This window comes from Mastomys coucha, unplaced genomic scaffold (genome assembly GCF_008632895.1).
Source record: "Mastomys coucha isolate ucsf_1 unplaced genomic scaffold, UCSF_Mcou_1 pScaffold23, whole genome shotgun sequence".
NCBI classification, from domain to species: Eukaryota; Metazoa; Chordata; class Mammalia; order Rodentia; family Muridae; genus Mastomys; species Mastomys coucha.
Window position 1 is genome coordinate 54,285,188 of NW_022196906.1, and position 11,571 is coordinate 54,296,758.

General features: G+C 44.4%; 1 protein-coding gene across 1 annotated transcript in view; it reads right to left on the reverse strand.

Moving 5' to 3' along the window:
* Window positions 1-8,564: 8,564 nt before the first annotated feature.
* Window positions 8,565-11,571, reverse strand: part of Nr2e3 (nuclear receptor subfamily 2 group E member 3) — a 7,118-nt gene continuing 4,111 nt past the window's right edge. The window contains exon 8 of the mRNA XM_031344767.1: window positions 8,565-8,942. Within this exon, the coding sequence (XP_031200627.1) occupies window positions 8,810-8,942 (133 nt within the window). The 3' untranslated portion in view covers window positions 8,565-8,809. The remainder of the gene's footprint in view (window positions 8,943-11,571) is intronic.

Sequence of the window (11,571 nt, forward strand, 5' to 3'; positions counted from 1 at the left end):
TCAAAAAAAAAAAGATATAAGCAAAAAAAAAAGAAAGAAAGAAACTTAATTCATTAGTAAATTCACTGGAAATGAAAGGCTAGGAAATATTTCAAGCAAATGGGACCCTAAAGTAAGTAGTAGTTGTTGTACTTTCATCTGAGAAACTAGACTAAGGGAAAAAGATGTCAAGAGAGGCAAGGTCACTAAATACTGACCAAAGGGTCAGTTCATCAAAGTAGAGAACGAAAAGTGGCTGGGACTTGCTGGCTGCCAGCCTGGCCAAAAAAACGAGCTGTAGGTTCAAGAGATTTAAAGAACAATGCGAGGATAACAGAAGACACCTGACACCCTCCTCTGGTCATCAAATGTGTACAAGTACACACCATCAGCACATACACATACATACAATGTACACACATATATCACACACAGAGAGACACAGGTCATCAGAGGGGTTGGCAGGTAGTCATTTTCTGCCAAGCCTGATGACCTGAGTTCAATCCTCAGGATCTAGGCAGGACCTACATGGTAAAGGAGAGAATCAACTCCTGCAGGCTATCCTCTGACCTCCACACACTCACTGTGGCAAACACACAAATAAAAATGTAACATGAAATAAAAACTTTAGCCGGGCAGTGGTGGCACACACCTTTGATCCCAGCACTTGGGAGGTAGAGGCAGGCAGATTTCTGAATTTGAGGCCAGCCTGGCCTACAGAGTGAGTTCCAGGACAGCCAGGGCCACACAGAGAAACCCTGTCTCAAAACAAACAAACAAACAAAATTTAAAGTATATGATTGTAAATATATGCACATAATGCTGGAGCCCCTAAGTTTAGAAAATAAATGCTGGAGAGGTAGAAAGGAAGTTCAGTACTTCACTTTAATCAACAGACAGGTCATCTAGGCAAGAAAAAACAAGGAATGTCTGAGTCAGACTCTCTATACATGAGATGGACCTCACAGATGTGTAGAATATTCCATATAGAGGCTGCAGAATGTACATTCCTAGAACATAAAATCTTCTTTTAGATATTCCAAATGTTAAAGGCCATAGAACAAATTCTAACCAATCACATTTTTTTGTGATGTTTGTATTTTTGATTGCAGTAGAATGGCACTACCATTCAATAAGAGAAACTTCAGAAAGTATGCAAGTTCATGGAGACCAAACAAGATGTCACTGAGGAAGTTAGGAAAAGTTTAAATTTCTGGAAACAAGTGAATGGAAATGGAAATACAACATGCCAGAGCCTGTGCTGTGGCAGCATACGCAGCTGTAGAAGTGGAAAGTGTCTAATGGTGAATTCATACCTTTAAAAAGAACAGGGGGGATGTTTTTGAACAATCTAACGATGCACTGCAAAGACTTACAGAAGCAAGACAAACCCAAAATTAATAGGACAAAGGTAATAAAGATCAGAGTAGAGCTGAGTGTAGTACTGCATGCCTTTAATTCCAGCTCTCAGGAGGCAGAGGCAGGTGGATCTGTGTAAGTTTGAGGCCAACTGGATCTACAAATCGAGTTCCAGAACAGCCAGGGCTACACAGAGAAAACCTGACTCAGAAGAAAAAGATAAAAAAACAAAAAAGCAAAAACCCAAGTGGAAATAAAATAGACAGTATCAAAGATGAATAAGTCAAGGAGTTATTTTGTTGAAAAGATAAACAGAATCAAAAAACTTTTAGCTTTACTAATCAAGAGAGAAAAAGAGAAGACTAGAGCTAAGGAAGGCATTTCAAGTTACAGACCTACAAAGGGTTACCAGGGATTGTTTTGAAGAGTTGAGATGCTGTAGAACTGGAAAAATCTATAAGAAATGAACAAATATCTGGACACACATGACCTATCAAAACTGAACCAAGAGGTTCTGAATCTGAACACACCTACAACTGATGAACTTGAATCAATATTAAAACCTTTTTCCAAGAAAGAAAATTACAGAACCGAATGGCTTCACTGCTAAATTTCATCAAACTTTTAGAATTCTCTCAGGCTGTGTTATTCCACAGCTTTGGAAGAGAGGAAATCCTTTCAAACTGTCTCCATCAGGTCAGCAAGCTCCTGGTGGACACAGATGTAAAACCCCTCAACAAAAGGAGAGAGAATGAAATTCAACAGGGCAACAAAACAATCCTACAACAAAAAGGCAAGCAGGGTGGTACATCCTGGGAACCCCCTATAGGCTGAAGCAGGAAGATCAAGGTTGGAGACAGGCCTTGGCTACATAGTGAGGTGCAGACCAATCTGAGTTCCATAATGAAGCCTTGTCTCAAACAAGATCATACACATTATCAAGTTAATTTAATTCCAGGGATGCAAAATGATTCCACATATGCAAATGAATAAGGGGTACAGAGTGAAGAATCAAGTTGATGCAGAAAAAGTATTTGACAAAATTTTAAATTTCTTTATGATTTAAAAAACAAAACAAAACAGATCTTACTGGTCAGTGGTGGTACATGCTTTTAATCCCAGTACTCAGGATGCAGAAGCAGGATCTCTGAGTTCAAGACCAGCCTGGTCTACAAAGTAAGTAAGTTCTAGAACAGCCAGGGCTACACAAAGAACCCCTGACTTGGGGAGGGAGGGGGCAGGGAAGGCGCTAAACAAATAAGGTACAGAGGGTCAGCCCTTGACATGACAATGGCTTTGCAGAATAAATCCACAGCTAACATCATACTGAATTGGGAGAAATGGAGTGTTGTCTCTAAGGAACAAGAAAAGGCCATCTGTCCACTTTAACAGATCTTATTCAGCATAGTATTAGACATTTTGGCCATAGCTATTAGACAAGAATAAGAAAGAAAAAAGGTATGCAGATGTGAAAGATGTAAAATGTCCATTCGCAGATCAATGCTTTTATACATTGAAAACCACAAAGTCCCCCAAAAGATGATTAGAAATGAAGATATACAGTAAACTATCAGGATATATATTTTAAAAACCCAACATATCAAATCAATGCTTTCCCATATGTCAATAACAAATTTGCTGAGAACGAAATTATGAAATCACTCTTATTCAAAATAGCCACATAAACAAAGCTAAGGAAGTAAAGATTTCTATAATGAGAACTGCAAAGCTGATGAAAGAAACGGAAGGAAACACTTAAAAAGACTCCCTTAGAATGAGGGATTTACATCATTAACATTATTAAATTACACAGTATACAATGTGACCTATAGGGTCAACGTCATCCCCATGAGAGTGTCAGGACAGATCCCAAAATCCATATGGAAACAGAAACAATTCCAAATAGGCAAAGCATTCTTGAGTAAAAACCAGCAAGATGTTGGCGGCCTCATAATACCTGATTTCAAGACATTTTACAGAGCCACAGTCAATAAAACAGCATGGCATGGACATACAGACACCTGGACCAACAGGGCAGAATCCTGTCCCAGACAGGCTTGGGCACACAAGTTCAGTCGACTGATTAAAGGAAAAAAAAAATGGCACTGGGGACACTGGGCATCCTCAAGCTGAAGACAGAAACTCCACCCAAGTTCCTCACTCTGTACAGCAGTCAATCAAAATGTATCCAAAGCCCAAATTGGAAATCTGAAAATTTGAAACTTCTGGGAGAAAACATGGAGGATGTATTTCAACACATTGGCGCAGGCATGTGATGTTCCTGGATAGGACTCCAAAGCGCAGGAAATTAAAGCAAAACCTGACTGAGGGCAATAAACTTCAAAGGCTCCACCTGACAATGAACAGAGCGTTGGCCAACTCCAGACTGGGGATGCAGCTCTGTGCTGCAGGTAGACTTCCGTGTCAGTGGCCAATACCAACAGAAACCCTCAGCAGCAACACAAAACCCATACAGAATGGGAGAAAATATCTGCCAGCCACTCATCTGACAGAGGATTCATAGCTCGAGAATTTTTTTTTTCCTATTTTGAAAAATGTATGTTTTAAAGGCCATCTAGCCGGGCAGTGGTGGTGCACGCCTTTAATCCCAGCACTTGAGAGGCAGAGGCAGGTGGATTTCTGAGTTGGATGACAGCCTGGTCTACAGAGTGAGTTCCAGGACAGCCAGGGCTACATAGAGAAACTCGGTCTCAAAACAAAACAAAACAAAACAAAACAAAAAAAGGCCATTTAACCCAGTTTTAAAATCAGCAACCGACCTGAACAGACACACCTTTCAAAGTGAAATGCAAATGGCAAATAAATACATGAAAAATGCTCAATCAATATCATTGAAGCCAGAGTGGGTGTCGGATTCCCTGGAGCTGGATTTGCAGGCAGTTGTGACGTACAGGGCACTCTGGAAGTACATGGAAGATTACTGTGGACCACAAAAAGGAAGGAAGAAGGCAAGGCTCCACAGACGTAGTGCAGTGAAGACAATTGTTCTAGTTTGGCCTCTCTTGCAGTAAGCAAAGCAACACCTGGAAGGGAAGGGTTTGTTTCCGCCCACAGTTTGCAGCTATCCTGAGGAGAGCTGAGGCAGGAATGCAAGGCAGGACTTCGAAGCAGACACCATGGAGGACACCTCTTACTAGCTGGCTCAGTTCCTTATTTGGCCTAGGCCCACCTGCCCAGGGATAGCACCACCCACAATGCACTGGCCCACCTACAGCAGTTAGTAATCAAGAAAAATGCCGGCACAGACATGAGCACAGCTGAATCTAACGGAGGCAATTCCTCAGTAGTGGTTCCTTTTTCCCAAGTGACTAACGGTTGTGTCAAATTGACAGGTACCAAAGCTAACTAGGCCGTCAGTAAGTGCATATTTAATGCAAAGTTAGCACTTCCCTCATTAAACAGCCATCTCACCACGCAGGAGACCACACTTCAGCGAGGTGAATTTTATTTTCCCTGAGTGGCAAAGTAACACATAGCAATGGGAAGAGTTCAGCCCTTGTGTTGTTGTTTCTGCTGCCCTATTGTGTGACATCAGGGAAAGTCATCTGTCCTTCCTGAGTGTCAGTTGTCCTATCAGGACATTTATTATCTTCCCCAGGGGTCCTCTGCTGACTAATACTGATTCCATTCTCTGAGTTCAGGACAGTGGCTCTAGGACTTGTCCTCTGCCCTCTTCATCTGGGTCTGCTGTCTCCAGTTCTCACTAGCTTCTGGGGTTAAGATCATCAGTCAATAGGTGTCAGCTTCCCAGGAGAAGAATTTCCTGTCCTGGGTCCTTTGGTGAAGTGCTTACATCCTGAATGAGAAGCCTGACTGGGCGCAAGCCAGGTCTGAGGTGAAATTTAAAAAAAAAAAAAAAAAAAAAAGTGAATTTACCTTTGATCTTTAAGATTCTGAGACGGCCTTTTCCTGCTTCAAGAATAAGAAGAGTGAGTGATGTTTCTTTCGTTGTCTGTAATTGGCCAAATAAAATGGAGAAATGATAGTTTTAAAGACTTGCCCAGAGATGAAGGGGTGCACAAAAGCCCTTTCTGATACCAAAGCCCCGAGAGCAGAAAGATGACCTTACAGGCAGAGCACGTGTGGCTTGTTTTTCTTTTAATTATTTGTTCCCTAGGTTGGCTGGCAGGACGGTCTCTTTGAGCCAGGGACAACCGTGTAAGTTTATTTGGCGCAGTCGTACTTAGCTATCCAATCTTGTGGGCATCTATGACAAAGAGTGTGTGGCTTCAGGCTCCAGGTGGCTGCTTCTTAAGCCAACTTGGACCACCCACACCCAACACCCTCGTGCTTCTGCTTGGAGCACAGCAGGCACAAGAAAGGTCCCCAGCCCACCCTGAGCTCATAGTCTAGTGACAAAGTCCAAGGACACCCACCGAGGCAGGACAGCCATAGCAGGTCTGGCTTTAACTCTCAGGTTTTAGTTACTAATTTTGATCTTTCTGGTCATCTTGAAGTCTTTCCCAGCCCTTCCTGATTAAAATACCCGGCTGGGGAGAGAGGAGAAGCGTTGTTGTGAGAACCTGAAAATGAAGTTTCCCAAGAAAAGAAAAGGCCTGGGTAAGCCAAAGGCACTTTTGTGGTGCTTCACAGCTGGGCACGCTTCTGGAACTGAGGACAGAAACCAAACCAAACCAAACCAACCAGTCTCTTAGAAAGGACCCAAAAGCAAGCCATCACCATCAGCATGTGCTCATCAACCGTGTATTAGTGTGATAAAATACCAAGTTCAGTTCCTAGCACCTGTTTTGGGCAGCTCACAACTGCCTGTAATTCCAGCCCCAGGGAATCTAAAACCACTGAGCTCTATGGGCACCTCCACCAACGAGCGACACACAGACATACACACTTTAAAATAACTCTTTTTAAAAAAAAAAAGAAAAGAAAAGAAAGAAAGGTTTTAGCTCACAGTTTCATCCATGGTTGACTGTCTCCGTTGCTTTCACTTGGCAGAGGAAGAGGCAGCTGGTCAGGTGTGGTGAGGACAAAGTGCTAGAGGAGGAGCCAGAGCCCGCAGATGCCGCCCACCTTCCTTCCAAGTAGAACCGCCTCTTAAAGGTTGCACCAGCTCCCTCCAGTGACCACTCACTGGGTGGTGCCCATGCTTCTCACACCTCTGTGTGACATTTAAAATACAAACCAAAACACATTTTTTTTCCTGGTGTTTCTGCAACACGGGAAACCCTCGGAGGTGCATCTGACTTTGAAACCAAGCGGAGGGAGATGACTCGGCTTCAGTATCTCCCTTAGTTCTCCAAGACTTCCTCCTGGAAAACCCCAGAGCTCTTTGCCAGCCAGCCACCTTTGCACTCTTACTGTTATCAAAAGTCAGATTGAAAGCTAAATGAGCTGGGCTGATGTGGCCCGTTTCAACCATGTTTCTCACTCAGCATCCTTGTTCAGGCCTTAAGGACAGGCATAAATTCCTGATGTGAAATTAGGGTATGTAGCAGCGATGCAGTCATGAGACAACCCAATAAAGCCAGGCTCATGCTTTTCATTATTTATTTATTTGTTTGTTTGTTTGTTTGTTTATTGTTATTTGTGTGTGGATGGATACACACATGTCATAGTATGTACATGTGGAGGTCAGAAAACCTGTAGAAGTCAGCTTCTCCCACTGAGCCATCCTCCTGGCTTTTAGAAGACAGTATCTCAAGTATTTGACCTGCTCTGGTGTGAAGGTCTTTCACCAAGCAGTGTTTGTCAAACTCTTTCATGTCTTAGCCCTGCCCACCTTTCGCCATTTCCTGTGCAGAGAGTCTGTCTCTGCAGCTATGGGTATTCAAATCAAAGTCAAAAGCCAGGGAATCCCTGGACTTTTTGTGGCTTTCTCACAGTGTTTTTCTTCCAGAACCATCCTTTTCTTCTCTGAGGACAGGAAATGCAACAGAATGTTCTAGGGGCTCTCGGAGTGGAGGGGAGGAGGGAGGAAGCAGCATCCTAGTTAAGCAGTATTCCGCTCAACGCTGCCTTTGGGAGTCCGCAGAGCTGTACTGTATTCAGAACGTGTGACGACTGACCCTCCTTGGAGTTATATGTGGGGATTCGACAACACAGCCCAGCTCACTGCTGATGTACACATTGCTTGACATATGTGAACCCTGTGTGTCTGAGTGCTGCTGGGAACCTAAACCAGCGCTCTGTACGTGTCAAAAGCAAGTGTTCTTTGCTGGACCACAGCCAGCTGGTTAGTGTTCTTTGCTGGACCACAGCCAGCTGGTATGTTAACCTTTATAATGATTTTCCAGGTCTCACGGACTTGCCTGGGTTTCTCTTTGTTGAACCAGGTGTTTCCATGGGGGATTAAGGATGATAATAAAGAGTTCTTCACACACACACACACATACACACACAGATAGAAAATGATAATGAAGAGTTCTACACACACATACACACAGAGAATGATAATGAAGAGTTACACACACACACACACACAGAAAATGATAATGAAGAGTTCTACACACACATACATAGAGAGAGAATGATAATGAAGAGTTACACACACACACACACACACACACACACACACACACACACCCCTGCAACTGTCTAGCTCCAGGAGGAAGGAAGATCCTATGGGAAATGGCCCAGAGCCTGAACTCGAGGCACCTGGACTCTGACTTGGAATGAACCCAGATAAAACTCAAAAGACCTTGTGTTCATGTCTTCCACATCCTCAAACAGAGAGCCTGAGACCCAGTTTTCTGGTTTTATTTTAACTAAGGTCAAACAAAATACAGCAAAGTGCATGGATTTTAAGTGCTCAATGAGTTTTAATGACTATCAACTTATCATCCAGATCCAAATAAAGAGCATTCCTAGCACAGGAGACTATTTCCCCTCTTCCGACCCCTATCCCACCCAGGGGTGACTTCTGGCTTTCTATCAGTCTATTCTTTTTTTTTTTTTTCTTATTTCCTCACCTCCCTCCCATGTCCTCCCTGCCTCTGGTCTTGAACACAGGATAAACATGCCTGGCTCTTGTTCAACTTCTAGCCTATGAAGTGTCTTCATGTCTTGTGGACTTACTGTTCATTTTTATTTTTTATTTTTTCAAGACAGGGTTTCTCTGTGTAGCCCTGGCTGTCCTGGAACTCACTCTGTAGACCAGGCTGGCCTCGAACTCGAAATCTGTCTGCCTCTGCCTCCTAAGTGCTAGGATTAAAGGCGTGCACCACCACCGCCCGGCTCATTTTTATTTGTTATTTCATTTTTTGCCACAGCTGTTTCTCCTATGAATATAACAATACATCCATGCATTCTCCTGTCCAATCAGAGTTAGGGGTATTAAGATTACTATGGCAATGAATATCCCAGTAATATATTTTGGGAGAAATTTCTGCTAGGTACGAATACCTGCATGTGGAATTACTGGATAAGAAAGGCAGGGAAATATTTAGCTTCTAAGATGTACTGCCCCAGTGCCCGTGAACACTTGGTGCTCCCACTAGTTTTTGAACATGTCACACAGGAGCTTCTCCATCGGGGTGTTCCCTATGGTCTTTCTGAAGAAGAGAAGCTCGATGCGCTCAGCCGTGAGGAACCTCAAAGATGGGAGCAGGAGGAGCAATTTCCCAAACCTGAACAGGACAAAGGACACTGTCAGGCCAGCCTCCAAGCAAGGCAGTGGGGGAGGGGAGGGGAGAGAGGTGTCCAGGGCCAGTCAGGAGCATTTCAATACAGGGAAGGCTCCTGCATTAGAGGGCTCACTTCCACCTTCCCGTTGGTTAGAAGCATGCTGAAAGCAGGGACTCAGTATTGTCCATTATGCATCAAGATTAAAAAGTGAGAGGTTTCTTTGTACATGCATGTGATATGTATGTGTGTGTGTGTGTGTGTGTGTGTGTGTGTGTCTGTCTGTCTGTGTGCCCTAAGTGTATATAGGTGCTCATGTGTTTGGGTGGAAGTTGAGGTCAAATGTCTTCCTGGATCATTCTCTATTTACTGAGGCAGGGTCCCTTGCTGACCCAGAAGCTCACCAGTTCTGGCTAGTTCTAACTAATTTGTCTCCCAGGGACCCCTGTGTCAGTTTCGCAGGTGCTGCAATGGCAGGCCTGCCATGCCCACTAGCTTTTGTGTAGGTCCCAGGGACCTGAGCTCCAGCCTCCATGCTTGAACAGCTATCTCCCAGCCTGTGAGGCATTGGTAGCAATCCTATTCGGATGCTCATTGATCATGAGTGCTATAACTAAGTCACATTAGTTTTACATAGACAAATATGAGTTCCTGTCTGTGAAGCACCTTTGATGACAGGAACTGCTACTGAAAATATTCCGAGTCAAGGGAGATGTTAGTTAGCTGAGATATATCCAGAAGAAAAGAATCTGTCCTAGTTTCAAGTAAGAACCATTTGCTAAAGCAGGCATCTCCAGTACAAAACAGAAAAAAGAATCAGAACCAGATGACCCTGGGAAGAAGACCTAAAGCTGGGGCCCCTCCCTCCTCATCCTCCACGCCCCCCCAAAACCCTCCCCTCCATCAAAAAGGCTGAGCTCTACAAGACAGTTGCTGGCTTGACTGCACCTAGAGAGCTATATGAGAAGCCAGCCATTCACTCTCTGAGCTAGTGAGTGGCCTTGCCCAGCTAAAACCTTCCTTTCTCTTGTGAGCAGTATGTGAGCAGTCACCCATGCCCCACCCCCACCCTGCTTCACCTTCCCTTCTCCTGTCTTAAAATAAGAGACTGAGGATATAGCTCATTTGGGAGAGTTCTTGCTCAGCCGGCACCAGACCCTGGGCTCTATTCCCAGTAGCACATGGACCCCATGTGGCTGCATATGCCTGTTTTGCTCTGGGAGTGGAGGCTGGAAGCTCAGCTGATCCCCAGGGGCATAGTGAGTTCAGGACTTAACATGGACTATATGGAACTTAGTCTCAAAACAGTGTATTGGAACAAACCATACAAACCATACAAGGCTGGGTATAACTAGTGCTCCAGCATCTATCTCTCTGTAGGTTGGGCTAAAGCACATTGCCATGACACCCAGTCCTGCCTAGAGTACATAATAGGCTATAGAAGTGACCTGGAGAGTCTGTGTGGAGAGCCAGAGGGCACATTCTATTCTTCAGTCACTATCCACTTTATTTTTAGTGTGGTGTGTGTGTGTGTGTGTGTGTGTGTGTGTGTGTGTATGCACTCACATATATGGACACACACGTGTGCTGGTGTATATACACACAGAGGTCAGAGGAAGACATTAGACACCCTGTACATCTCTGCTTTATTCCCTTGAGACAAGGTTTCTCTATGAACCTGAGCCTTGTTAATTCGGCTAGGCTAGCTGGACAGAGTGCTCCCAGGATCTGCCGGGCTCTGTGGCCCAGCACCACTTTTTATTTATTTAACCTGCTACACCCATCATTTTCAGCTGTCTCTCATGAATGACAGGGATTTGAACTCATGTCCTCATGCTTGCAAATACTCTTACTCCTGGCCCTTCCTCCCTGTTTTTTGAGACAAGGTCTCTCAACTGAACCTGAAACTACTCAGTTCAGCTAAGCTGCTGGCCAGTGAGCTCCACAGATCCACCTGTCTCCACCCATATTGGTGCTGGCATGACAGATGCCTGCCACCATGCCTGGATCTTATGTGGGCGCTGAGGAGCCAAACTCAGGTCTTCATGCTTGCTTGGCAGACTCTGGGTGGCTCAAGTTTCTCCTGCCTTCCATAGGAAGTCTTGCCCAGTACCTTTGCAATGGGATACACAATCAACAGGCCAGGGTGTCTCTATGGTTGGTCCCAGAGGGACCTTGACCCAGAAAGACCCCTAGTTTCTAAATGTCTGTGATGACCACACTTGCAAAGCTATGTCAAGCCTTCACTGTTCTCCCTCTGGTCCTGTAGCAATGTGGTGCAAAGCTTGCCTACCTGAGAGGTGATTAAAGAGGATCGTGTCACCACAGTTCTTCAGGAAGATGGCAGACAGTGTGGCCTAGAGGCCTGGCTGAGTGGTATAAACTATCTGGTGCTTCTGTGTAAGACCTGGTGCTAGACTACGTTGGGACCTTCTACCTGTGTCTACCACCTTTATGCAGCTTGCATTGGCTGGCCATGTTCCTTCATGCCTGGCTTTTCCACACATCTCCACAGCAGTGTGCCTTCCACGATTTCTCCAGAGCTTAGCAAGTTCCTTCTAAACCCTCAGCTTTCCTTTTAAGTTTTGAACACTCTCTGCTTCCAAATGCCTCTCTTTGCCTGTTTTGTTTTTT